The sequence below is a fragment of the Petromyzon marinus genome, chromosome 36 (genome assembly GCF_048934315.1).
Source record: "Petromyzon marinus isolate PM22_M1 ecotype Great Lakes invasive population chromosome 36, UKy_Petmar_22M1.pri1.0, whole genome shotgun sequence".
NCBI classification, from domain to species: domain Eukaryota; kingdom Metazoa; phylum Chordata; class Hyperoartia; order Petromyzontiformes; family Petromyzontidae; genus Petromyzon; species Petromyzon marinus.
The window spans coordinates 6,122,333-6,150,257 of NC_133702.1; the positions used below are offsets into that span (position 1 = coordinate 6,122,333).

The 27,925-nt window shown below is 51.3% G+C and overlaps 1 protein-coding gene across 1 annotated transcript; it reads right to left on the reverse strand.

Moving 5' to 3' along the window:
* RRP9 (ribosomal RNA processing 9, U3 small nucleolar RNA binding protein) lies at positions 1-27,279 on the reverse strand. Its single transcript, XM_032966593.2, has 15 exons — positions 27,048-27,279; positions 25,402-25,493; positions 24,436-24,548; positions 24,204-24,271; positions 23,526-23,567; positions 22,822-22,948; positions 21,617-21,741; positions 20,690-20,782; positions 18,681-18,781; positions 17,996-18,130; positions 11,325-11,387; positions 9,654-9,799; positions 6,961-7,040; positions 5,939-6,012; positions 1-4,098 (listed from the first exon to the last, which is right to left on the reverse strand). The coding sequence occupies exons 1-15, from the start codon at positions 27,120-27,122 to the stop codon at positions 3,984-3,986; spliced, it is 1,449 nt and encodes a 482-aa protein (XP_032822484.2). The 5' UTR covers positions 27,123-27,279; the 3' UTR covers positions 1-3,983.
* Between the last annotated feature and the right edge of the window lie 646 nt (positions 27,280-27,925).

The following is a 27,925-nucleotide window of genomic DNA, read 5'->3' on the forward strand; positions in this document are numbered from 1 at the left end:
GATGTTTACACATGGTGTTCTTTATCAATAATCATATATAGTTATGAACAACAGCGGATGCAGTCTTAAATCGCCCCACCCGCATCCTTTCATACAAAACTATAGGATTTACAAGACATGTCATTTATCGCCGGGCCATTAATAAACGCAACGCAAGTATTGCCACGTCCTGCGTTGCCGCCACCCCCATGAGCAATTGCAAAACCACGTGGCGCCAGTTATTCTTTTTTTTTTACTTTTAACGAACTGCCCAGAATAGTCCAGGAGGAAAAGTAGCAAGGACCAAATTCCGCAAATAAATACAACCGGTATCACATGACACGTTGCCAACAGGACGATTAAAACAAGTTTCGCGTTCAACAACACGGCGAAACACGAGAGCTACTGGAGCAGCTTGCCAGCGACCCCCCACCCCCCCGATATAAAAAAAAAACTCTGATGTCAGCCACATCCAGCCCCCCCCCCCACCACCGCTCCACCACCCCGCCCACATGCTGGGGGACTATGCCTGAAATGAATAACTGTACCGCCACTGAAAGTAGCGCAACGCGAACAAAGCAAATCTGAGCAGAACCACTGAATCCACGCAAAACGATGGCACGTTCGTCTCGATAGAGACACGAGGAATAACTCATTAGGCAGTGGCGCATGAAACAATGTGTCCACTGAAAGAATGGCTAATTAGTTGTCGACTCGTAAACAGCACTTGTGCACAAGCGTGTTAAGGGTCTGTGCGTGCGCGTGTATCTATACTTACACACACATTTTGTGTCAACAGCGGCAGCGTGGTGGTTAGTGAATTGTGCCGAGAACACGGCTGGGCACGAGTTTGATTCACGCTCGAGGCCAACATGAGCAGTGCTACATCTGAACCGATTCTGGACCACCAACTGGGTCGACCCGGCTTCGAGTGGCCGATGCAGTGTGTACGCATCGGCACTGGGGAGACGAAGGTGGCTGGGAGTGGTGCTGGCCACACCAACCCCCTCTTCCAGTACCGTGCCAGGCTTCGTAGGTGCTTGCGAACAGCAATTGCCCCCACAGTCTGTGTAGGCTACACAGGGGGGGTCCCTGTCTTTATATACACAGTGTATACATAGTTTAAAGGTGTCTTGCCTAGCAATTAACAAAAAACGTGGAACCAGACATGCTAACTTTAACCCGTATTATAGTATTTATCCCAAAAAAACTGAAGTGTAGAACTAGACACGCTTCCTTTAAACCCTATTGCATAGTATTTTAACTACAATGTGGAACCAGACAGGCTTAATGCAAGTCGTGAAGGGGGGGGGGGGGGGAGAAGCCTTAGCGGTGAAAGAATCCTCGCGAAATGCCGTACCTCGAGACGTCACCGAGATGGAAAATTACTCTCACATCTTATCTCCCCGAATTGTTCGCGTTGCCAACGCTCGGCTGCCCGAGGGACCTGGGGAGGCGGGGGGGACTATCGCGGCACGGCTCTTTCATTGAATTCCCATTTATAACTTCGTGGGGGGGGGGGGGCGTAGGGGCAGAGGCGGCCGCGTTATAATGTTTATTGTGCGAGGATGCAGCTCTATTGGGAATATCATTCTTGGTCAGCGAGCGAACGAGCGAGCGGTCGGTCGCTGTCGGCGAGAACAAAGCGCCCGTCGCTGGGGACTGTGCCGCAAGTAGATCGCGGGTTGCTTTTAAAACCCGCGATCTATGGATTCTGTCAACGACACATTCGATGTGCGAGGGAGGTGGGGTGGTTGGGGAAGGCAATTAGTAAGCGTAGGGTGGTGGTGCAGTGGTAACGATTGTGAGAGGCCTGGGTTGGATACCTGACGTGCGTGCCTCTCTGCGTGGAGTTTGTAGGTTCCCTCTCGCTCTGGCTCTACCCCTGCATGGGTTTCTCCTCCGGGTTCTCAGACTTCCTCCCAGAGATAAAAATAAAAAAAAGGATGCCATGCAATTGGGATTGGCCAAACATCCTAATTCTGAAAAAAATACCTGCAAATTACTCATTTGGGATTACACATCACTCTTTGGTTCTATTCGGTAAAGTCACGTAGGTAAAAATAAAACAAAAATCACGACGTTTCGGCCATAACACAAGCGGCCTTCATCAGGTGAAGGGACCAGACTGTCTCGAGGACAGCGCTGGAGTGAAACACAGCCAAGCTCAGACCGCGACCTTAAAGGTCCTCGAGACAGTCTGGTCCCTTCACCTGATGAAGGCCGCTTGTGTTGTGGCCGAAACGTCGTGATTTTTGTTTTATTTTTTACCTACGTGACTTTACCGAATAGAACCAAAGAGTATGGATCCTTGCAGTCACGAAAGCTTCAAATCTAGAATTACACATCACGTCGCCCCGACCACGAAACATCGGCAGGACACTCCTGAAAACTGTCTAAAGACTCGTGTGAGGCTTTTCTGGATAAACGAGCGTAACAATAATGAAAACGCATAACACACGCAGGTTAAAGACATCACTCGGACTGCCAAGGACATTGTGTGTTTAGAGATGGTCTCTACGTATGTATGTACAACTTCTTTTGCACCCTATGTAGCCAATCGCACTAATCGGAGGTGCGGGGGAAGGTTCAGGATCGAGGCGAACGATGGAGTGGCAGCCAACAGAGAGGGGAACGTGCCCAAGAGGACATCCACCACGGAGTGATCGGTTACTGTGTAGGCATGAGGTGGATTACATCGCAGGACAGAGAGATGGCGACGTCGGTGGATTACAACTACAAACTATTTTTTTGTTTTACCAGCTAAGGCCCACTGAGATATTGTAGCTCTTTTTTTCAGAAGCGACCTGGCCACAAATAATTTATTGCAGCCAAATACTCTAAACGCGCATTTCTAAATATGGAGGGATAAAAACCGAAGGTCCCAGACAAAAAACACGCGCCTACGGTGAGAACACCCAAACTCCAAATATACCGCTGGCGTCAAGGTCGAGATCGAACCCACGACCTCCTGTATACCAGGCGAGGTATTAAACATCTCGCTTGAAGCCGACGATGATAATGCGTTGTATATCACTGACCGTGTCAAGAATTCCAACTGCACTGGGGAGATTGCGACTTCCAATTGTAATCAAGGAAACACAAACAGCGCTGCGCATTCCCCCGTTGTCGAGGTGTGGGGAGCGTTGGCTTACTCCGCATCCCTTGTCAAGAAGCGGCTTTTGGCCGACCGTTTCCAGCGTCAATATTAAATCGCTGCGAGCTGTGGCGGTCGACACGGGAGGGGCGGGCGGGCGCGTGTGCTCCCACTACAACCTCATCCGCAAGCCGCAAGCGAAGGGCAAACATTTGCCCCTGGGATTAGACTCCCGCGCGCGATTGGACGGCCAGCAGTGGAGAGGATTGATGGCGGGGCCGCGAGACAAAGGATACGATACTTCTCACTGCGCTTGGCCAAAATCTTGCTTGCATTGGCGAGGCAGTGAGCACGCGCACACACAAGCACTTTTGACAATAAAAAAAATTAAAATATTTAATTTGTATTCCTTTTCAAGGAACACAAGGGTGAGGCGGTGGATTGGTGGTCTGTAGCGCACTGTGCAACAGACCCATCGGCCCGCGTTAGAATCCGGGCCATGACTTATATCAGTGTGGAGTGGCATCTGAACCGGTCCTGGGAGCATGACCCTTTCCCGCAAACGTGCACTGACCTGCGTGAAAGTATGGTCAAACAATCCCCATTGCTGAAAAGGCACGAGGAGGCCTTTCATCCAGCACTGGATGGGCAAAGGGCTGCATATATATACATACAAAAAAAGGAACACAGAATCTTGCGTACCTTTAATGCTGCCAACATGTTTATCACTGGGTGGTTATCAGAGATGGGACGTCCCCTAGTGGGCAAGAGCATGAGACGGAATGAACCAACAGTTGCGGGAGAGCACCGGGCGTGGTTGGGCGATCTGTGGCGGCGTTGTCAACCGGAAGTGGCGTCGCATTGGGAGGTTGTGAGGGAGGAGAGGAAGGGTGGGAGGCGACGCCGGTTAGGTCTTGGGCTCTTCGACTGCGGCAGCCTCCGGGTTCCGGGTGGCATCTCGCACGAGTGGGATGATGCAGATGGCGTTCTTCGCCTCCTTCATCCTCCACCAGCGGCCGAGCCTGCGCGCGGCGGACGCACGGATGCCGCGTGGTCACACCGCGGGCGGGAGAAACGCGCCGACAACAACAGAGGCCGCGCACCAATACTAATAAAAATATGGGTGGTGCGCGCATCAAAGTTCACGTCGAGGTTACTTGGTTAGAAGGTGATAATAATTGACACTTAAAATCAATCATGAGAAAAGGCCTTTTACAAGAAAACAAATTCTCCAGGCAGGATTAAAATAAACTGAGGGACTCGACAGATCGAATATTCTATGGAAGTTAATTCCACAGCTTGGGGGCAACACGGGAAAGAGATTTGCACCGCTGAGATTAAACCATTTCCCATTCCGAAGACATACCTGTACGTCATCAGTTCTTTATCGGTACCTCTGCAGGTCGGAAAAAAACATATCGAGGCTCCTACAAGGCCATGCGGGAGGGGCGTGTGGCAGTTTGGCACCAGCTATCATAGAGTGCGGTCCAGTCACTACAGTTCTCTGCGGTGAGTACAATGTCTTTAAAAATAACAGCAGCGCTATTACGCCTCTCTCAATAAAATTAACGCTGAACCTTTCGCACGCTACGAGATTCAGCGGTGAATGGGACAACCCACCCTGCAAGTTGCAGATGTCTCGGGGAACGGCTAAAGGGAAAAGTGGCTGTTAAAAAGTGTATTACCGGAGCCTGCGTGTACAACTCTACATAATTAATGCACCGCGGATTCTAACGCAAGCCGAGCTGTAGTCCTGTGGGCGGAGGTCACTTTTCCCACTGTAGGTCTCAGACCCAGGCAGGAATGTAAATATTAAAACAAGTACGCGATGAGTGTTACACCCTGCGATGATTTTAAAAGTAAACACAGGGGGAGCTGCATGGAGGCGCGGTTACCCGAGTTCAATTCCTGGCCGCGATTAACGTCAGCAGTGGGAGAGATTCATAATAAAGGTTTTTGGGTTAGATCATGTAAGTAACCCTCCACCACCCGACACAGCCAGTAAGGTTTGTCACGTAAAAAAACGTGCTAATTAGTTACTAATTCAGCCCACCGGTGTGTTGGAGAGTAAATCCACAACATTTACAATTTGATTTTTGATTTAAGAATATTTACAATTTGAATACGAAGTTTTGCTGGTAATTACATCCAGCATCATCAGGTGATTTGCCAGAATAGTGAAAGCCATCCACCTGCTTCCGGTCTTAAATAGAGCAGCAGGGTGACGTCATCACAGAACCCATTAGGTGCAGAGATCAGAGGCGGAGGAAGGGGGGGGTATTATTAATTATGATAAATTAGTAATCAGTTAATTAGCATGTGTATCCTCTATAAGGAATTGTAGTTGTAAAACGCATTGCTTAATAATACGCTTCCAGGCCGCACTAAACCTGTAGCAGTCAGAGGGGAGAGATGGTTGAACCCGTTCCCTGAGACACTGCCGAGTTCACTTAAGCCGTAAATGAGTCCCCCTGGTGCAGTGTAAACACTGCTTCTTCTTTCTTATGCCTGACGGAGATGCAGAGCAACAGCTACAATTTCACATTGAGGTGGTCATGCCAGCTAATCGCGTCAGGAGTAATCGCTGCGATGTCTCCTTCGTATTTGTGGATCGGGGCACTGCGTCGTATTACGTTGTACGGTCTTGTGTTCTGGATGACCAGAGACGCACACTCCTGGAGAGTTTTTAATTATCCATTTGTGCATCGGGTAGCCATCCGCATTTGCTACCACGATTTGTGCAGTGGATGCGGTGTTTTGGGTGGACCATGGGGCTTCGTGGGAAGCCCGGGACCTTCAGCGCTGGGTCTTTCACGCGCCGTGCACATGCGAGACTGTGTGCAGTGGCGAACGTGCGCATACCTGTGCTCTTGCCCTACGCCGGCCACCAAAAAGGAGCCGCAGCTGGAGAAAGCGAGGACGTTGATGAAACCGCTCTGCGAGGAGAGAGGCAGGGGGCAAGATGCGACGGGCGCGCACGTGAGCGTGCGGGCGTGTCACAACACGCGCCCTGTAATACGCCCCCCCCCCGCCACACAGATGACGGAGGTGCAGCCTTGCGAACCGCTTTTGAAAAGATCACTCGAATATCACCCCCACCAACCGCCCAAAACATTTTCTTTCGTCCTCCGAGAAATGTTTTCAATATATAACACTGCCACAATAGCACTGCAAACGTACACTTCGGCAATCCAGTACATGGTCCACAATACGATCCTTCGGCAAGTCATTATGAAAATCAACCACGGTCTACCCACTGCTGGATGAAGGTCTCACCCCACCGTCGCCATCCATTCATGGTGCGGCGATGCTCCAATCCATCATCGCACATGCACACACGAGCCCATCTCACCGCTCCATCTACGCAGTAGTCATCCTCCCGGTCGCGTCGTCCCCTACGACTGCGATTCTGTGGCCAGTCTCGTCCTCCAGCCTGAGTCCACTTGTGATGTCTCTAATTATGCATTTTTGTTGCTTGAACCGCATGTTCCCCTTTCTTTCCCGGTGCAATTCAAAGCATGCACGTATCTCCTCCGCAAATATTTGTGCGCTTTTGAGCTTTTGAATGGAGCCATCCACAGTTTTAGAAACTACAGCTTATTTATACGGATAAGGCCAATCGTTTGACGCGTACACAAAACTCTGTGCCATCACCATCCCAGTATGGATGAAGAAGTCGGATCGTAAGAGTATGTACAGCATTTTGAGCATCTTTCCCCGATCACGATGGGTTGATGAATTATTTCGATCCAAATTCCAAGTCCTAATTGATAGGGATATGATGCCACAATTATAAAGGCCACTTCATTGTCATACCGATGATTACCAACATCCCTAGAGCCTACATCTGGAATTGTCCTCATTTCCAAACCCGCTTTGCTTACCAGCGGCACAGTGAACAGCGGCTCCAGCGACTTGAAGCTTGCCCCACATTTCCACAGTCGTATGTGCCCGTCGTGCGAGCCTGCAGCAACACAGAGACACGGGCGTGAGACACAGGATATCTCTTTACCACAGTTCTATGCAACTTTTGTAAATCTGAACCGTCTGCCACGCAGCACGCTTACTGCCATACCGTCCGTTCTATGCAACTTCTCGAAAGCCTTCCCATGCAACATGCTCGGCCGCTATGGCAGGCAGCTTTTCGGGGTGTCGCTGTGGTGAGATGTTAACTCTCTCGCCTGGTACACAGGAGCTCGTGGGTTTGATACCGCGACCATGGATGCCTGTATATTTGGAGTTTATATTTTCTCCCCGTGGTCACGCGGATTTTTCTCCGGGTCCTCCGGTTTTTCCCTCCACATTTCAGATTATTTGGCCGCTATAAATTTCCACGTGATAAGCCACATTGTTGAGGTATCATTACATGTGTCCAGGTCGTGGATTCACTCTTCAATACACCGGTGGGCTAGAGTAGTGAACTATTTGTCTTTTGTCAACGTGACACATTTTTGCTGATTGGCCGGGTCGGGTGGTGGAGGGTTACGACACATCTATAAATAACGCGATCTAACCCAAAAACCTTTATAATGAAAGAGCTATATGGCTCGGTGGGCCTTACCTGGTAAAATATATTTTTTTTAGTTTAGCTCAATAGGCCTCTCCCAAAATATACTGACTGACTGAACAGGGGCCTGCACGGGCACAGTTTGGCTGCCGTACCTCGACCCAACCTCTGCCCAATCCGTGGACGACTTTACAGATGAACAAACACAAGCACGCACATTCACACCGAAAAGGTGTCGGTGCTGACGGCAGGCCGAACGCGGTAAAAATTAACTCTGCGCACAAAGCAAACGTCAACGGCGGTTCCGAATCACACAATGCGATTAGCCAATTTGCAAAAACACATTCGGATCGCGCAGATTTCACAGTTAATTAGATGTGGCGTTAACCTCTACATTTTACCCGCATAATTAAAATAAGTAATCCCCTCTTGCACCTCGTTACGGAACAGACCGACGCTCGTGCGCTGGCGTTCTGCGTCGTTGCGTGGGATGGTGGTGCTAGATTTGCATACTAAATTAGGTCGTTTGCACGCAAGGGCCAAATTAAAAACCCGCCGACTTGTACCACGGGTTCCCAGCACAGCACGGCGGCTCGGCGGTAGAGCGAGAGCGGCTGGCAACGGGAAGGTTACGGGTTCAATTCCTGTTTTGGTGGCTGCCGCAGTCTGGCAACCCTTTGGGGGGGTCACAATACCCACGAGTACCGCTTTGTGTGGAAGTTAACAGCGGTTGTGCTACGGCTAGACTCGCCTATGCCAAAGTAAGGTTTCAATTTCCACGACTGGCTCAGGGTCGTATACAGGGGATGAGCACCATCTCAAAGCTCATTCGAGCAGGCAATCACTTCACTTGTTGCATGCCCAATGTTAAAAACCCATCGTCTTGCTGCAATGGGCTCGCGCCACCAGAGCGTGGCAACAGCGGAGCCGGCCTTATTAGCGCCAACGCTCGCGGAGGGGTTGTTACATCGTTTGCGGCGGCTGCTTGCGACTGCCTGCAAGCCACCAGTGGCCGCTGCATTCACCGCGACGTTACAGAATGAATTGATTCTCCGATTGAATCCTGACCCCGAATCGCCACTATCGATCGAGCGTCGTGGCTGAGTTGGGAATCGTTACTCATCTACGATTCGTAAACAAAATAAAGGCAGACAATGCCCACCGCATACTTCCCTCGTACCCTTCACATTCCAAAAAAATCATAATTTTTTTTGTACACATCCCATCAGGCAAACAGTAGCGGTATTCTGAGAGTAATTTTTTTTGTACACATCCCATCAGGCAAACAGTAGCGGTATTCTGAGAGTAATTTTTTTTGTACACATCCCATCAGGGAAACAGTACGGTATTCTGAGAGATTTTATTTCCAGCAACATCGCTTTAATAGAAGCAATCTAGGGACCGTGAAGGCAGGAAGAATAGATATTGGAGCATACAAGTAAAGTACAACGGATTTTGCCGAGCGGCTTTCTGCTGCCCACCAATCGCAACCCCCGCAGCAGCCAAATGCAGATGTCATAATAATGATTATTACTCGCACTTATCAGGCACCTTTCAAAATGTCTCAAGGTGCCAAAGCATAGTGGTTGCCCATCCAAGTACTATCCAGGCTCAACCCAGCTTTGCTTCTGAGACGTAACGAGGACGGGCTGGTTTTAACTGCAGCTCGCGCGCACACGTATGTGTGTATTTATTTAGACTGTGTGCTTGTGCACGCGCACGAGTTGGGCGAGCGGTGGCTTGGTGGCGTGGTGGCGAGCGCACTGCGCTCCACAAAGCCCGGCCACCTGGGTTCAAACCCTGGCCAAGGCCAACATCAGTGGCGAGCGATATGTACGAACCGGTCTTGGGCCACCCTCTAGGCCGACTCGGCCTTAAATGCGTACCTGGTGCGGCGTGCAAACACCAGCAGCGGTGAGACAAAAGCAACCCGGGCGTAGCCTTCACAGTCGCTCGCTTAACTGCAATTGCCCCAACAGAGTCCGAGCAGGCCACACGCTGCTGGGAGGGGGGGGGGGATCTCTTTGCGTCCGTGTACATGCGCGGTGCACGAGTTATAGCAGGGCCCACCTGAGGCCACCACGTCGCTGTTGAGCATGGCGGCCACCGAGGTGATCCACTGCGGCTGCTCCAAGCCGGGCTCGCCCAGCATGCCGTGCGCTTTCTGCACAGTGGCCAGCGGCCTCTTCTTGTGCAGGCCCCAGAGCGCCAGCGAGCTGTGCGGAGAGAGAGAGAGGGAGAGCGCGGAGCACGTTAAAAGCATTTACACAATTTGCATCCCCACTGTGCTATCAGCATCGGAACTCCCGCAAAACAGCGCTACCCTTCGTGCTGCGGAATGGCCGCCGATCGGATTTTGGTTTCCAGCCACGGCTGCCGTCAGCGTTGAGTGACATCTGGAGCGGTTCTTCTATCGAACCCGACCGGCCGGACCTCCCCCGTGCCCCTCCTCCCCCTTACCCCCCCCCCACCACCACTGCCCAATGTGATGGAGTGTCATTAACAACAGCCGCCACCATTCGCCACGAAGTGGCGTTGGTGTCACCACGGTGCCTGTGGTCGGGCCAGCTGCACTATGAGGCCACGTGAAGTGTCGAAGGTTTGGTGACAGGTCACGGAATAGATCAAGGTGCCATGGGTTGACTGAGATGACTGGCAGGTGCACCAATCCTCATCACTGGCATGCTGTGGGAAGACCTTTTAGCAGTGATTTGACAAGAGGCTGCAAATTGTTATAGACGATGGCTGATAATGAAAATTAACAATGATTTGACCAATGTTATTTATAATTTATTATAAATTCTCTTGTCCTTCTACCGAAATCAACCGTTTGGCAAACACATTTATTCCAGCCATGACGCCTCAAAAGCAAAACTGGCATTTAACGTTATTACAGCAGTACCAGCGCTTAATGGACAAATCACTGCTTTCATGATTTGTAATCAATCGTACACTGTAATTACGCAGATTGGACTGCATGCTTCAACGTTCGTTGCTCATTCATTCCTGCGCCATAGATTCGCATGCAGCCGGCATCACTGCCTCGCCACACGGCCGGCTTCCAACTCATCCTGGGCTAACGAAAAGCGCGTTGCGTGCGCGTGGGTTTAGACAGAAAAAAAACACGCGTATTCATCGCGTACCGGTGTACAATGGGGGTGAAGGCGTAGAGAGAATGCGCCGTCCCCGCTTTCACCGCCGCCTCAAAGCAATCGGATTACTTGACGACGACGCCTTTGCCGTCACATGGGCACCGGGTCGCCGACCCTCGATGAGCGAGGAGCGCGGGGGGGCCAAGTAAACTGAGCAACTTAAAAAGGCACCAACGATCACGGTTGAAATCGAAAGCTGGACAAATCCGCCCAACGCACGAGCGATAGCGACCGGCGCTCGCTGGCGACGAGCGAGTCAAATGCGTGGGCTTGACGCGGCTATTTGGAGCTTGCGCGTCTCCCTCCCCGTGGCCGTGTGGATTGTCTCCGGGTCCTCCGGTTTTTCCCCTCCACATTTGGTAACAGAGTATTTGGCTGCTATAAATTTCCGCTCGACAAGCCACTTCGTTGCGCTATCATTTGCGATAGCCATGTGGCTTCTGAAAGAGGGCCACAAAGCTCAGTGGGCCTTGCCCCGTAAGTCTAGTTTTTTCTGCACCAAGTTCTCAGCGAGCAACCTTCCCGCACCGGCCAGGCCACAGACCCGTGCACACGGCACGACGGCAAAAACGTGGACAGAGGCACTCACCCGTCGTCCGCTCCAGACACCATGTGCTCCTCGTTGATCAGCTGAATGCAGTCGATGGATCCCCTGCGGGCAGACGACAAGAGGGCGACGACTTGTTTAGCCTCGTGCCCTCTTTGCACGGATACGCTCCACAAACCGGGGGTGGTAACCACGTATAGCTGCACTGTGGGGGTGAGGCACGAGGATCGGAGATTGAGAAATACTGCCCTGAGAGACGATAATCCACGTCTAACATCCTTAAATAATAAACAACCTATCAATCGGTGTTAAACATTCAGGACTCCCGTTTCTCATAAAACACTCCGGCAATTAAAGTGCTTGGCACCAATAACAGTCACAATGGGAAAAGGCCAAATTTGATCCAAAAGTGTCTTGTTAATCTTTACACGGCTCACTGTTTTATAACCAAAAACTTTCTGGAGATAATGATTGCATAATTTATCACCCATGTGTCAATCCAATGCTGGATTAAAAGGCTTCCCCCAGATCTTTGACCATACTTCACCTTGCTGGTCCATACGGGTTGATGAAGGCGGGGTGGGGCGGCATTGTTTCAGATAGAGCTCGCCACTGATGTTAACTTTGACCGGGAATCGAACTCAGATCGCCAGGTCCATAGCACAGTGCGGTAACCACTGTACCATCGTGCCACCCCTTTAACTGTAGATATCACATCTATGTGAATAATTAGGCAGATAACTTTTTGACAGTAGAAGCGCTTGTACACGAGTCATGTGCCCACTCTAAGTTAAGAAAACGCAGAATATCTCTGTACTGATCTATCGAGCTCAATTAAGCCTGGGACCACACGAACAAAAAAATTATCTGGAACGTTTCTGCAGCCTTGGAAATTAGCCCCATTACAACAATAAACCTCTCCCTCCTCCCCTGCACTGAGCATTGATGTGGCCGCCTTGACGTCAAAACGCTGGGGTTCAATGTCGGGTCAATATCCGGGGGCCGAGATGAGCGCAGAGATGCATTTCCCACCGGGGCTTTTTGTTCCAAAAAATGTCCAACGTGGTCACACTCTTGACAACCTGTATTGAATCCAGTCCTTCATTTGTTTCTCTTTAACCACCCCACCCCGCCGAGCCTGAAGCGCCACCTTTATAAAATCCAGGGTTTCATCGTTCCCACTGCACGATAGTAAATTAAAAACAGCCGCAGCAGAGTGATGACCGGCAACTCTCGAAAATGTGGGGTAATGGGGAGGGAAGGAACTGCCGCTATAAAACCAAAACAAGGATAATGCTAAACATGCATATTCAGCGTTTAATAAAACGTATTGATCGCTTACATACGCAGGGAACGAGGGCGAAGAATGCGTCTTCCGTTATTATTTTGTCCTGACGTAACCGCTTTAACTTGCCGACGTGTTTGCGGTCATGTGGGAACCGAGGCCCGTCGACGAGTGAGGAGCAGCTAAATAATCGAAATGGCGCCACCACAGTGGCGAGATGTTAACTCCCTCTCGCTTGGTATACAGGGGGTCGTGGGTTCGAGCCCAACCCTGACACCTGTATTTGGAGTTTGCGTGTCTTTCTCCCCGTGATCGTGTGTATTTTTCTCCGGATCCTCCGGTTTTTCCCTCCACATTTAGAATCAACATGAATTTTGAGTATTTGTGGCTGCCATTAATTTCCACGTAAATCAGCCACTTTGTTGAGCTATCATTTGTGACCAGGTCGCTTCTGAGAAAAAGCTATACAGCTCAGTGGGCCTTTAGCTGGTAAAAAGTTTAATAGAAAAAGTTTAGTTTTAACTCATTATTATTCACAAGCACGGTTACGATGCAACCCATACAAATCCTGCCTGTGGCCAATCGTGAGTTACGTGTATTTCAGGAACCTCTTCCTCGTTTATAAACGGTGGCCTCTCTACCGTAGCAGGGGAGGCGCGCTATACTTGACTGCCGATTGTCAAAACACTCTGGGCAAATAAAATCCACGCACAACATAAACCCCGAGCGTTGCAGCCTCATCCTTTGGGAAAGCGGAGCTGTCAAATTAAAATCTTACAGAGCAGAGATATTTTTTGTTTCCCCTTCCAGAAATCGATAGTACTCATAAACTGGCGCAGCTATGGCTTGGGGGTGCGCTAATTCAGTTTGCGGGATATATATTTAATTATTTCGATGGGAGTCGCACGGCATTTCTTCCACGAAAACTCAAATGTTACGGGCCAATTTTACGAGTGATGGGTTCAGACAGCGGACCCAACGAATCACAGTCAAGGTCAGTCCGCGGTAATGAAAATGACCGCGTTGAACTGGCACGAGCGTCGCGCCCATCTTCACCTCGGGTCCGCATTCGGAATTGCGCACGACCGACGGCGACCGACGGCGACCGACGGCGCTCACCGCAGGGAAAGCAACCCCAGCCTTCTGCCCGGCGGGAGGCGAGGCGATCCACCGTCGCCGAGGGTCGATATAACTCGTCCCAGAACAAAAAAAGATTCACGATACACGAATATGGCTCACGTGTGTTTGTGAGAATAGTATACGTCGCACGAAACAGCAACAACAACAATCTAGCGGGCGGCTTCCTAAGGTCTTCATGCATCAGTGGATACTCGTGGCTGCTATTGCTGCCAACGATGCTGCCATTGTTGAATGGAGCAATGGCGGCACGGTTGTAAACGCACCGTGCTACAAATCGGGCGAATCGAAGGGTACGATGCTTGGCTACGCGTGACACCATCAGTGGCGAGTTAAATCTAAACCAGTCCGGTCATTGCACCGCCCCCGCACAACTCCGCCCGGCTATTTTTTTTTTCTTGAAAAGTTTCGGACCTGAGTTGAGAGCAAACTCATTCTCATTCAACGATCCACGTCCCCCCACCGTGCAGATTTGATGACCTTCCATGATTCAGGGTCATTAATCAAATAAAAGGATCTTTTGTTTGGGTCTCAGTTTTAAGAGTCCCCCATATGGATCACTTCTCGCTTGCACAGTCACCTTCGCTCCGTTATTCTTGCACGCAAAGCTTTTCGTGTACCGATTCATTGATAATCAACTCCTGCACGCGTGCATCGCGGGTCTAAGAAACGACTTTAACTCACGTGGGCGCGTGCAATGTTTACGCAGTACCTCGACGGAGCTGGCTCAAATCGTTCCCCCCCCCGCGATAATTCCATTCATTTTTTTTTTTGCGTCAGGTTAGCGCTTCAGATTCTGAATGATGTTTCACCGTCCAAGTGAAAAGCACATCCTGCAGCACTCTGCACGCTCCACCAAATCGGCTTCTCGTGCTCGTGCACTGAAAGCCTTCACGCGTTGGCAGACTGTGAAAGAAGAGCAAAACCAATCTTTTTTGCGTAAAGAGAAATGATGCAGCGTAGGTCGTTGCTGTTCTGCTGCACGGCTCCCCCCAAAGCATCTTGTGTGCTTTGTACGGCTATGTCGTTCGGCATAAAAAAAAATTCGGATTCCGATTCATAACGTCCTGACGCGGGTGCCAACCGGTGCGGCAAAACGACGGGCATCATTTGCGGTACAATCACGAAAATACATCGGAGGGAAATTGTACAAATTCCCACACGGCCGATACAGAAGACGGGCGAAGAATCGGCCCGAGGCATCGGCGGCCGCCACCCCTGCGGGCCCCCCCGCCAGGGCGCGACGCCGAGGCTCCGTGCGGATCGCGCGCACGATCATCCTCGGTGCGCCGGGGCCACCACCCCGGCAAACAATGCCGACAACCTTTACGGCTTCCGCTAAATTATTCAGGCTCTCGCGGGCGGCCGCCAGCTCGTCGTGCAATATTAATCCACGGCAAGGGGGCCACCGCACGGCGCCGGGACCCGGCGCCTCACCAGGTGTGAACCACTGGCTTTGCCGACCCCCTCGCAGCGCGGCTACTGGTGCAGCAAGCGAGGTCCGAGGCCAAAACATATTTTGCACGCAACTCTGCCGGGTGTACGCACACGTAGCCAACCGTGCCAATCGGATGGCTCGGCTGGTGGACCGAGCGGCTCTCAATCGGAAAGGTTGCGAATTTAAAACCTGGTTGGGAGTTGCGTGGAAGTCAACAGCAGATGTCCGAAGGATGCACTTTCCTTCACCATAGGAATGTGGAATTTCCAGCACTGGCTCAGGGCTGTAAACGGGACACGAGCACCGCCTAAAATGTTCAGTTTGAGCAGGAGGTGACTTGACTCGGGTGACGTTATGAGACATGCAAGGCAGATGAGGCCGTCTCGAAATCGCCTTAGGCGACGTGCTGTATCTGTTCTGTTATTTGTTTGCAGGTTGAATGCACCTTTCCTGTCCGGCGTATTCGTCGTCATTTGCGTAAAGGGCTGGGGATGGGTTTCGGAGGAACGGGCGTGGGTGGAGAGACGGAGAAAGGCACGGAAGGGGGCAACGGTAACAAAGCATCAAACGACGCTTGCGATGTTATTAACTATCGCTGCGGAGAAATTTTCCCTTGCCGGATTGTTTCCAGACCGATACGAACACCCTTGAAATGTTTTTTTTACGCATAATTGTTGTTACATTTAGGAGTACCGGTATTCTGAAGGTAACGTGCCACGGTTTTTGATAATAAAAAAAAAACAATAATAATACCGCCCTTTTATTTTCCCAGGGAAATTCTCACTGGGTCTCAGACACTTTTGTTGTGGACCGGGTCCTGCATTGTGACGCTTGACCCAATCGCGAGCGAGTGTTCGTCACGAGGCACGCAAACAGAAGCAGCGGCAGGAAAACCCCACGGAGTCGAGAGGGCGACGCTCAAAGCCACAAACATAAAGATTAAAATAATCCATCGCTGCAATGCCGTCCCCTGGCCACTGCACAGGCCAAGCCTCCAATAACAACCATTATTATTCCCATGCAGTGTTCCGTCCCAAGTGCTAAGCGGGCTCAACACCTTGTTTAGCTTCCAAGATGTGACAAGATCGGGCGGAATTATCGTCAAATTGGTCGTAAGGCACTTGCAGGCGAAGAACGATCCAAAGCCCGACATCAAAACCGTAGCCCAGCCGCGATATCATTCACGCATCCTCACGTTCAAAAATATTAAAAGTGTAAACTGGCTCGGCATAAAATAACATATTCCTTCGCTTTGTAACCTTAACAAAGGAATATTCAATCTCGATCGCGACGAAGATTCGTGTCTGCACAGCGCAGCTGCACAACGAGCCGCTCGAAATACCGCAAGCCGTGGCCGAGCACGCGCGCCTGAATGTCAGCTCTTGAAACAACAAAAAAAAGAACAAACGTGTTTCATTACAGCGGCACGGCGAGCAGGTGCGTCGATGTCACTCAAAGCCGAGCGGAACTGACAGCGACGGACGAGAGGCGCAAGCTGTCCATCCCGCGACGCGGAGACGCCAAAAATGCCACGGCTCGCAGTCGCAGCGTGTACGTGGGCGCGAAGGGAGAGGGATGGGAGAAGGGGGTGCAAGACAGTTCCCCCACCCCGCCCAAAGGACGTCACCCTTCTCCCACATTGCACGCGGGACAAGAGCCTCCCAAATACCGTGCGGGTCACTGGGGTCGAGAGACACTTCAACCACGATGGTTGGTGTGCGGGTTTGGCGAGGGCGGGGAGCGTAGAAGTACAGTGTAACTGGATTTTTTTTCTGCTGGGAGCGTAGAATGAAAGAACAGAGGAGTACAGCTTCTGAGATACGAGCTTCCAAAGGTTTACCAAGCGATGCATACGGCGTGATGATATGACCAACACCTTTGCCACATTGGGCATCGATCCACATACAAAGGCATAATTCCGTTATTTTTCAAATAACATTCAGCCAGAACTGTGCCGGCAGCAGATGCCCCGAATGCACAGTGGGATTTTTTTCAGGGCGCGTCGCGTTAAATTAATCTTAATTAAACATAAAAAAGAGGGCAGCCATCCCCCCCCCCCCCCCCAGACACAAAGGGATTTGCAGCGATTGTACTCGCGAGCAAAAGACGCGGCCAAGGCTAAACAGAGCGCACTCCGACCTCCTGTGTTTTTTGCCCCCCGGCAGCACGGGGTTCACGAGGACACAGAAGCGCCGGTACTCAGGGTGGGAGTGATGCAGGCTCGGGTGCAGGTTCAAATCGCCTGTCAATTGTGACCCAAGTTAACCGACGATCCCTCTTCTCGACTAACGAGGGCTGCCTTGTTGGCAGCGGTGGTCGTGATGGGAAAACGAGGCGGGGCAAGTCAATCATTACAATAAAATTCCACTCCTCTGCGGCCTTAATATCCAGCGCTTCTCATATCCGGAGCTCTGATTGATCCGCATGATCTCTGCGCTATTTGTCAAGGCATTATTCCTATTATCCTCGTTTATAATGCAGATAACAGATGTGGTGGCGAGAGTCATCCCGTTAGAATGTGAAGCTGTGAGGTGAACAGCAGAGGGCAGTGCATACAGATGCATCGTTATACCGCACTCCAAATGCAACGAGGGCGACCTCGTGTATGCCAAGCGAGGTAGTTAAAATCTCGCAAACGCAGCGCACTGATAAACGAGAGACGATGCATGTACGTTGAACTTCTTTCGCACCGTGTGTAGCCAACCGTGCTAATCAGAGGTACGGGGGAAGAGAGAGAGAGAGCAAGGAGACAGACGGTGGGGTGGGGATGGCGGGGGGGGGGGCCGTAGGGGGGCGGTAGGAGGGCGGGCGGGGGGGGGGTTGTGGTGGGGGGGGGGGGGTCGCCCAACTCACGCGTGGCCGTGGAACACGAGCTGGGACTCCTCGAGGATCTTCCAGACACGCACCGAGCGGTCGCGCCCGCCTGCCGTCACGCATCGCTCCCGCGCCAGGCAGTCGAGGCCCATGATGGCATCCTGGTGCCCGAATCTGCGACGGGGAGGGGGGGGGGGAGGAACGGGGGTGTCCGACATGCTCAGACAGTGGCGATGTTTTCTGCCTCGCCTGGTATACAGGAGGTTGTGGGTTCAATGTCGATCCTCCGGTTTTTCCCTCCACATTTAGAAACGTGCGTTTCGATTATTTGGCCGCGACAAATTTCCACACGTGATAAGCCACTTCGTTGAGCTATCGTTTGTGACAGCCAGGTCGCTTCTGAAAAAGCCTTAAATAGTTCAGTGGGCCTTACCTGGTAAAATAAAAAAAATGTTTCGTAGTTTTTGCGTTTTGTGACGGGCGTTCAACCAGCGGCGACGTCGCCAACTGGGACGGGGTACGGAATCGGAAGAAAAGCCGATGAAGTACATGTCCGCCACAGGAACAGCAAAGGGTTAAAATGCAGATAAGATGATGCACTGAAAGCGCCCCCCCCCCCCCCCCCCCCCCGCTGTCGAGGCGGCCGAGAGAGTTGCCGCTGCAGCTCCGCGTACGCCCGCGGCTGTCATGTGGCGGGCGAGTCCCTGCGGGCCGGTCTACTCACAGCGTCTCCACGTAGGCCCTCTCATCCACGTTCCACACCTTGACGGAGCGGTCGTGCGAGGCGCTGTACAGCTGGTGGGTCCCCTTTCGGAAACACAGGCCCTGCGGATGACGGCGGCCATGAGTAGATCAGCGCGTGAACCAACTCCCGAAGCCGTCTTAGAAATCCAGCAGTCGCTTCAGCCTTAACCGATCTGCCCCGATCACGTGCGCTGGCTCGGGGCGCTTGCGACCACAATCATGAGCACATTTTCCCCCGAACGCCCCAATGTTGTCACATCACGGACACAAAGCAGGGGATGAGCGTGATTAGTTGTTTTTTTTTTGGGGTGAAGCCACCTAACGATCGGGTCAAATTTACACTGTGAAACTCTCCACCACCCGACGCAGCCAAAACCAATTAAAGCTGTCGCGTTCACCGGTAAGTGTGAGAGTTATTCGCAGCGCAACCAAATTTAGCAAATCGGATACGACGTTCCGCACCGTAACCGCGCCGAGCATTTAGAGGTCAGATCCGAGGACAGCAAGCGATACGTTACAATAGGCTCGGGCAACAAGGTAGCCCAGGGGATGGCAGCACAGCGACGTATTCTAGAATCGGAGTAAATTCCCTTACGTGTCTGGGTTCTCTACAGTTATTTGGGTTCGCCTCCCGAGTGCCAAACCATTTGTTCATGGATTTGGCCAAACATCCTCATGCAGGACTCTTGAGACTGGGCGAGGCCCTCATGGCTATTGGGCATTGTCGTTATGGTAATTATTATGACAGGATCCATACAACACCGCTAATCGTAACACTTAGCCAAGCATAGCAGGTTGCTATGACAACAAATTTAATTTAACGATTAAAAAACTCCCAAAACAAATTAATTCGAGCATATTTTATTACAACAGCATTAAAACTGGGAGCCCCATGGCCTATATGAAATGAGCGCCTTGATGAAAGTGCTGAAGGAATTTTATAGCGTTTAAAAAAAATCTCCTGACAATTGGAAGGCTCTTCCTTCCGATTATAGGAAGTTACTGGAGCTGTGCACTTCATTTCTTTCGAGCTGCTTGTGTTTAATTTGTTGTCCCTTCCCCCCGCACCTCCGATTAGCACGGTTGACTACGTACGGTGCGAAAGAAGTTCAACGTACATACATACAATTTCCTTGGTGCATTGTGGCACAAACACGGTTGCAACAGCCACACCCTCGCTAGCGTTTAGCGGTAACTGCGGTGACTGTAGCCGCTTCATTTGTATTTGAACGGACGGCAGTGGCAGACAGGCCCTTGGTTGGATCGTGAGGACTGCACTGGGCAATGAGTGAAGCAAAGCTCGGGCAGTGCCGAGCCATCGCAGCCACACCGACAGTTTACCACCACCAGATGGCGCTACGGGCCCACAGTGCGGCACAGAGATTGTGTTGTCAACTCAAACGCAATGGTGCGGGGGTGGAGGAGGGGGCAAACAAATATCGACGCATCGGTGGACGATCAGCACCCAGCCTGGCAGTCTTTGACTCCCTCATGGCGATGTTTTCGCACGGCATCAAGTACTCATTTGAGGCAGAGTCGACCTATGGGAGGCCCAAGACCAAGTCAAATATTCGCCACCGCTATTGGTCGTGAGCGGGAACTGAACTCGGGTCGCTGGGTTCGTAGCGCAGCGCGCTAACCCGCCACACTCTCGCTCTCCAAAGGACAAAAAAGATTCCCCGTAAAGCCTTAACATACGGTTGGGGCAAGTGCTGTTAGCCAGCACCTATAAAGGCCGGCACGGCACACGAGGGGGTGATTGGCCAGCTCCACGCCCCGCCGCCTTTCTCTCCCTAGTGGCGATATTTACACTGCACCGGGTACTCATTTGAGTCCGAGTCGACCGGGGAGGTCCAGGACCAGTTCAGATAATCGTCACTGGTGTTGGCCATGAGCGGGAATCAAACCCGGGTCGCCGAGTTTGTAGTGCAGCGCGCTCACCGCTACACTCCCGCTCTCCGCAGGACACACACACACACGGAGACGTACCGACACGGCGTCACGATGCCCCTTGAATGTGTGCAGCAGCTGCATCGTGGCCGGGTTCCACAACAGGATGAGGTTGTCCCTGTCGCCCGTTGCCTGACAAGAGTGCACAAACGCACACGTGCTTTCAGTCATTGGTCATCAGTCATCAAAGCTGGCACAGTAGGGGGCACAGGCGGTGCATCGGCAAGTCACCTCCGCCAGTCGACCCATGGCACCTGGGTCTGTCCCGTGACCTCCTGCCAGCGGGCGTTCAATGCTTCACGTGGCCTTAACGTGCACATAGCCTGGCACAAGCGCTGTGGTGATGTCACCGCCACTGAGTGGCGAATGGCCGTTGTTGTTTCAGTCATTATCACGTAGCCCACAGCAGTTTAGTTCCCATAGATATGCCTACCACTCCGTAGATTTAGTGCCAGGCGGGATGACGGTGATAAATATTGACAGACATAATAGTGGATATGTATGTAGCACATATACAGGAGATATTCTATAGGTAGATCATGAGGCTTTATGAAACTCCCAAACCTGCTGATCTGCGAGGTGACCAGGAGATAGCAGTAGAGCAAGAGGGTTCCTCGCCCAAATGACAAGGGCCTTGGGCGTTATCCCCTGGTATGCATGCATTGCCTCCCACGAACAAAAACACTCGCCCATCGTGAGCGATGGTGCGCGCGCGCAATGCGCTACGAAACTAGCGATATCCGCTCACGGCCAACTTCAGTGAGAAATAACTGAACGGATCCTGGGCCTCCCTTATAAGTCTACTCAACCTGAAATGAGTACCCAAGTGCGTTGCGTGGTGCTGGCCAACCACCCACCCCATGTGTTGTGTCGGCCTTCATAGGTGCTCGCTAACGGCGTTTGCCCCAACAGTATTGTTGAGGCTATAAACGGGGGATCTCTGTCTTTGTGTGTGCGTGTACATACCAGGTATTTGCCATCAGAGGAAATGGCCATGCAGAGGACGTGCGCTGCGTGGCCATCGACACCACTCTTGTCCTTCTTCTTGAGGCCCGGCACGGAGAGCACCCGGCGCCCTGACTCCACGTCCCCTGCGCGCGTCACGACCCGGGCAACGAGACAGCGGCTACTACCTGCCTGTGAACACCTGGCTGTGGACACCTGGCCGAGGCTGCCAGGCAGGACTAAAGCCAAGACGCCTCCGCTTGAGCTCTGGTCGGAGCGTCCTCGCATGTTAGCGCTATCTGTTGAGGGTTCCCTTGTGAAAATGTTTCTCACAAGCTGGGCCACCTGATTGTACAGAGGCCCTAACCTATTGGGTGTCTGCTCCAGTGTATAATCTGGAGTCGTCTGTTTTGCCGATTTATGACGGGAGGGAGCTCCGAAACAAAATTAATTCGGTGGGGCACCAGTCAGGCCACGTTCGGCAGGAGAGTGGCCTGTGGCTGTTGATACTCCGACTCTACGGGACCAGTTAATGCTGTGGTGAACAGCGGTTTCCATGTTGCTGGCAACTCAGCATTTTGCAACCATTGGGCCTATGTTCAGTAACCGTGCTGCGAGATGTTAACTACCTCGCCTGGTATGCAGGAGGTCGTGGGTTCCATCTCGGCCCTGCCGGCGCCTGTATATTTGGAGTTTGCATGTTCTCCTCGTGGCCGCATGGATTTTTCCCCGGTTTTTCCCTCCACATTTAGAATCAACATCACGCGTTTAGAATATTTGGCTGCAATAAATTTCCACACAATAAGCCACTTCATTGAGCTATCTTTGTGGCCAGGTCGCTTCTGAAAAAGAGCGAAATAGCTCAGTGGGCTTTACCTGGTAAAATAAAAAAGAATTAAGTTTCGTTTTCGAAAAAAAAAAACATGTCGAGTCTTGCGTGTCCATTCTTTAATGCAAAGCATAACCAAGTTGAACTATACATATATTTAAATTTTTATTTAAAGCTTTCGTGACTGCAGGGATTCATATTTTTGGTTCTTTCGGTAAACTAAGACACCCAAGTGGAGATGTCTTATATTCTTGGTTCTATCCCTTCCCTTCTACGTGACTTTACCGAAAGAACCAAGAATATATATTTAAACAAATTCTATCAATCGGGAGTATTAACCGACGGCTCCAGTGGGCACGGCGGCCCCACCGCGCGGTGCCGGGGTGGGGCGGCTTACACTTGATGAGGGTGCAGTCCTTGGAGGCGGAGAAGATGTGCTTGCTGTCGGGAGAGATGACGAGGCACACGATGGGCAGCTGGTGTCCGCGCAGCACGCGCACCGCGCCGGGGCCGGGCAAGCGCAGCTAGTGGAGCACGCGGAGAAGCACACGCCGAGTACGTACATACATGGAACTTTTCAATAAAAGATTTCAAAGTCCACAGCTCCCAGTGGCTTCCTAATATTGGAAGGAAGAGCGTCTCCGGGTCGGCCGCAGAAGAGGATCTGAAAGTGTGCGACGCGGTGACCGTCTTTGTTCGATGGCAAGCCCAAAAGCCGCCGCCGCTGCTGGAGAAGACCGGAGTTCGCATGATGATTCGTGCTCCTTGATGCTCTCTGCTTAAACAGCTCAGGTTCCTGGTTCAAGTTCCCTCCATCCTGTCTGACTGTACACGTTCCTCCTCACTCTGTCACGCACCCCCCTCCCCTGACGTTCATCCACGTTGCAGAGCAGCGCCTTTCCCTTTACAACCCCTTGGGTCTCGTCCCCAGCATCCATTCGTCCAAGTTAAAGTTAGCCGCATTATATACGTGAAATCGCACAAACCGAAACCGCATAAAGCGAGGCAAACCTGTACAGAGTAAAATAAAGACGTTATGGGTGATAAGCGTGAAGGCGAACAGGGAGTTTGTTCAGGCAAGTTAGAAGAAAATGCACAAACCTCTTTTGCGATTTGTCGCTGAAGAGTGCCGCTTTGTTCCATCTGAAAACACAAACATCCACCCTTAGCTCAAACGTCTACCGATACACAAGAACATGCGCAGCTCACTCATCAGTGTTCCACACACAGCAAAGCTTTCCTGGCATGTGCTCATGCTTTGTTTAATTGATGACATTTAAAAAAAATATATTTTTTATCCTCATTGTGCTCCGAGCACCATGTCACAAGACCAAGCATCCATTTGGAGCTCTTGCAAAGCAAGGACACCCATTCGTGTTCGAGAACGGCCCACATAGAGGGGTATTAAAACTACTTTTTATTTTACCAGGTAATGCCCACTGAACTACATCTCTTTTTCAGAAGCGACCTGACCGCAAATAATAGCTCAACTTAGTGGCTTATCATGTGGACCATTTATAGCAGAGCTACCTCACAGAGCTATCTCTGAGCTAACTCTGAGGTCTGTTCAAGTGACTTCTGTGCAGTCATTGCCGACTGGACTGTGACCATTAACTCTCTCCAATAAAAGTACAACCAATGCACCGCAATTCAGAATCTCAAGAACCCAGTTTCATCACAGAAGGCTGCCCCTCGACTTAGAACCCAGAGTCTCCGCAGCGCCAGCTCATGCTGTCTACACCCGAGCCGCTCGCCCATGCATCGTCAAAGGACATTTACCAGCTCGTCCTGCAGCCGGTCCGCTATGACGTCATGACGGAAAGCTCGGTCATCAGCCTTATCCTCCTCTGCACGCGCACAGACACACACACACACGTGGGATTCAGCGGTGAACGGGACCCCACCCTGCAAGTCGCGGGTGTCAAGGAACGGGAAAGGGTTGAGGTGTTCTTGTACATTTGCAGCCAGCGAGGGGTTTATATCTGCAAGTGGTCAGTGGGTGACAGGGTACCTTCCGTCCGCAGCTGCTCCAGATACAGCTTGGTCAAGCGCAACTTCTTCTCCTGAGCCGTCTCCTCCACCTCCAAGTCATTCTCCTCCTCCTTCTTTCCTCGCTCGCCATCGCTGCGCACGCAGCACGCCGAGACGTCGCTTACGACACCACGGCCGGGAAAGCTACGGTCTGCGGCTGCATTTCACGCGGCCAGCAAGCCACGGGGCCTATCACCTCTTAAGCGGCTCGCAAAAAAATAGTTTGTAACCAACCTTGCGAACCTCCGATTAGCAAGGTTGGTTACGTATCCGTACAGTGCGAGAAAAGTTCTACATACATACAATATCCACTTATAACTGCATCTTAGCCGCCCTAATTGGGACGAGAGGAGAAAATTATCCACGTGGCAACAGTTTCTAATTTGAGTGCACTCAGCGGGGTTGTGTGACTGAAAAGGCCCCTTTATACTTCGAAGACACACGTGTTATTTTTCAATAAACGTCAAGGTTCCTCTTCGGACACGAGTCAGGAAATAGTCCCCCACCACCCCTGCGCTATTACACCCTTGTAGCAAATGCGTGCAAGTCGCACAGTAATTTTAAAATTAGATGGTAATACTTTGCCACTTATTTGAACAGAATGATTCAATTAAAATGCATTCTCATACGCGACAACATGCAGCAATTTATGTCGAAGAATTTACTATTTACAGTCAATGCCATTTTTACGCAATCGTTGCACACTGTAAAAATGATACCTACCAACAGATCACATACAAGGCAGGCAATACAAACACAATCAATAAAATAATGCATTCTTAAAACAAAATCATGATCCAGGAATCGCACAGAGTGAATCTTGACAGTACTCCGGTACTGTTCTATTAAGGAAGGTATTGAGTCGTATAAGAACACATTTCTATGCATCATGGTGTCCATGTGTTATGTAAACAGATACTGCCGACACCGTAAAGCGTAAACAAACCTCTCTTTTTCGGAATCGCTTGAGATCTCATCATCTCTCTGGATAGTTTGTTTTCTTTTCGCTTTTGTGGCCGTTGTTTTGTCATCAGCACCCTGAAAACGCAAAACGGGTCGCAGCATGAATGCGACAGACAAGCTGTAATGTATATATTTTTGTTCCTCTCCTTGCGAGTTCCATCACTGCGTGATCCACCAACCCCGCGCCTTGGTGGGCTTCTGTGCACACCTCCCGTCCAGCGTTCTTCATTGCAAGGCGAGCGGGCCACTGGCGGCCCCTGACGTGGCCCCCGACAATACAGCAACACGTGACAAACACATCCCTGCATTTGAACACGCTTTCGCGAACAATATTATCCATAATAGAGGTGTTTTTTTGGGTTAGATCGCGTAAATATGTGTCGTTAAACCCTCCACCACCCGACAGCAACTTATTAAGTTTTGTCACGTAAACAAAACATGGTACCAAACCCCAATGATTTCAAATGTTGTGGCGGCTCCCACACTGATGATGATGCCTTAACGGCAAAAGTGCCGTCCCCCGCCACCGATCAAAATTGGTGAAGAACCACTGCCACCAGTCCCAGCTTAAGAACACAGGGACATTTCACGATGTTCCTTGTCACCTTTAAGGTGGCCTTTATCACGTCGACACTGGCTGCAAGTCGGCACGCACGGCGTTCGTGTTAAAACTATAGGTGCACATTGAGGCCACGGTGCAGTGGTTAAGTTTCACAGGCAGGAAGGTCCGGAGGCAGACCCATATGCTACGCGTTAACAGGCGAGGGCGAATGGCAGGCGCATTACTTGAAGCTACCCACCGTGTCAACCACACACTCGCAAAGACAAAGATCCCCCCCGTATAGCCTAAACAGACTGTTGGGGGCAAGTGCTGTTAGCGAGCACCTATGAAGGCCGTAACGGTACACACACACACTACCTCACACTCACAATCACACTGACTGGCTCATACTCCCCAACCACACACGCATTATTTGCACACACAAACACTTTTACAATTACACAATTATTAAATTCACTGTCACGAAAATAAACACTTTCATTCATCGGCAGCACACGACATGAATACATCAATATTTATTTTATGTGCCAATATCTCCCTCAATAAAGTAGGTATCAGTGCAAGTTACAACAGAACGGGAAGAGAACTGGACTTGCGGGGCAATTACTGTGAGCGATCGATCATACTTTCTCACATACTAACTCAAGTCACAGAGAATTACACTCACTCTCAAATCATATCCATTGACACACACAAACTCTTTAGGCAACGGTGTTGTTGCTATTGACGAATCTGTTGAGTTTGTGTGTTAATCGCGTTTGCTCACCACTGCTTACGCAGCAGCAGCGCCAAATTATATTAAACGCACGCGGTCACTTTCGCGCGCTCACTCAAAATTACACTCAAGACGCTTGTTTTCACTCGTACCTTAAACGCACTCTTTACGCTCACACTAATCGTACACATTCCGGTGCATACTCGGCACACAGTCTCTCTCGCACTGTCTCAAGACACGTGTTCACTACCCCGACTCCAATGGCCTACCTAGACGAACCCGCAATCGCAGGCCCACATCACCAGCATCACCACCACCACCACCATCATCATCACCACCACGGCAGCTGTACCTTCCTCTTGTTGCCTCTGACGGAACCGTTGGTCCGCTCCCTGTCCACCACCTTCTTCTTGATGAAGAAGGACATTGCGCGGCGATGGGAAGAGGCAACGAGAACGAGGGGAAACAGCCAACTTCAACTGAGACTGATGCTGAGACTTTACCAATGCCGGGACCCACGAACGAACACGTGGAGGAGGGGCAACCACGTGGTTCCGGGTTAACCCTGACCCCAAGCCCCTCCCCACCCCCCGCGAAGGACGGCGAGCGGCGAGGGTCGAAAGCGACGCCCTAGACCGCGTGCAAACGGAAACGCGTTTTGTAAATACAGAAGCTACTTCCCAGACCGACCCACTGCACCCTCTGCTCCCCCCCACCCACCTCACCCCTGCTCCCCCCACCCACCTCACCCCCTGCTCCCCCCACCCACCTCACCCCCTGCTCCCCCAACCCACCTCACCCCTGCTCCCCCCACCCACCTCACCCTCTGCTCTCCCCAACCCACCTCACCCCTGCTCCCCCCACCCACCTCACCCTCTGCTCTCCCCAACCCACCTCACCCCCTGCTCCCCACTACCCTCCGCCTATCGTTTGAATTTGTTATCGCAGGCACGGGCAGGTAGGGAGATGGGCGAGTGGGTGAATTAGGTAGATTGGCATTCTTGTCAACCCCTTATCAGTGCCCTACCTTATTACAGACCAATGCAGACATTATTGGTCACCCCGTGGTGCCCTTATAAATCTCACCATTCGTCCCATCACAAGGGAGAAACACAACCAGACACAATTATTGGCCTATACAAAAACAAAAAACGACGGCGTTTCGATCGCAACACGAGCGGTCGTCTTTTGGCGATCGAAACGTCGTAGTTTTTTTATTTTCTTTGAAGC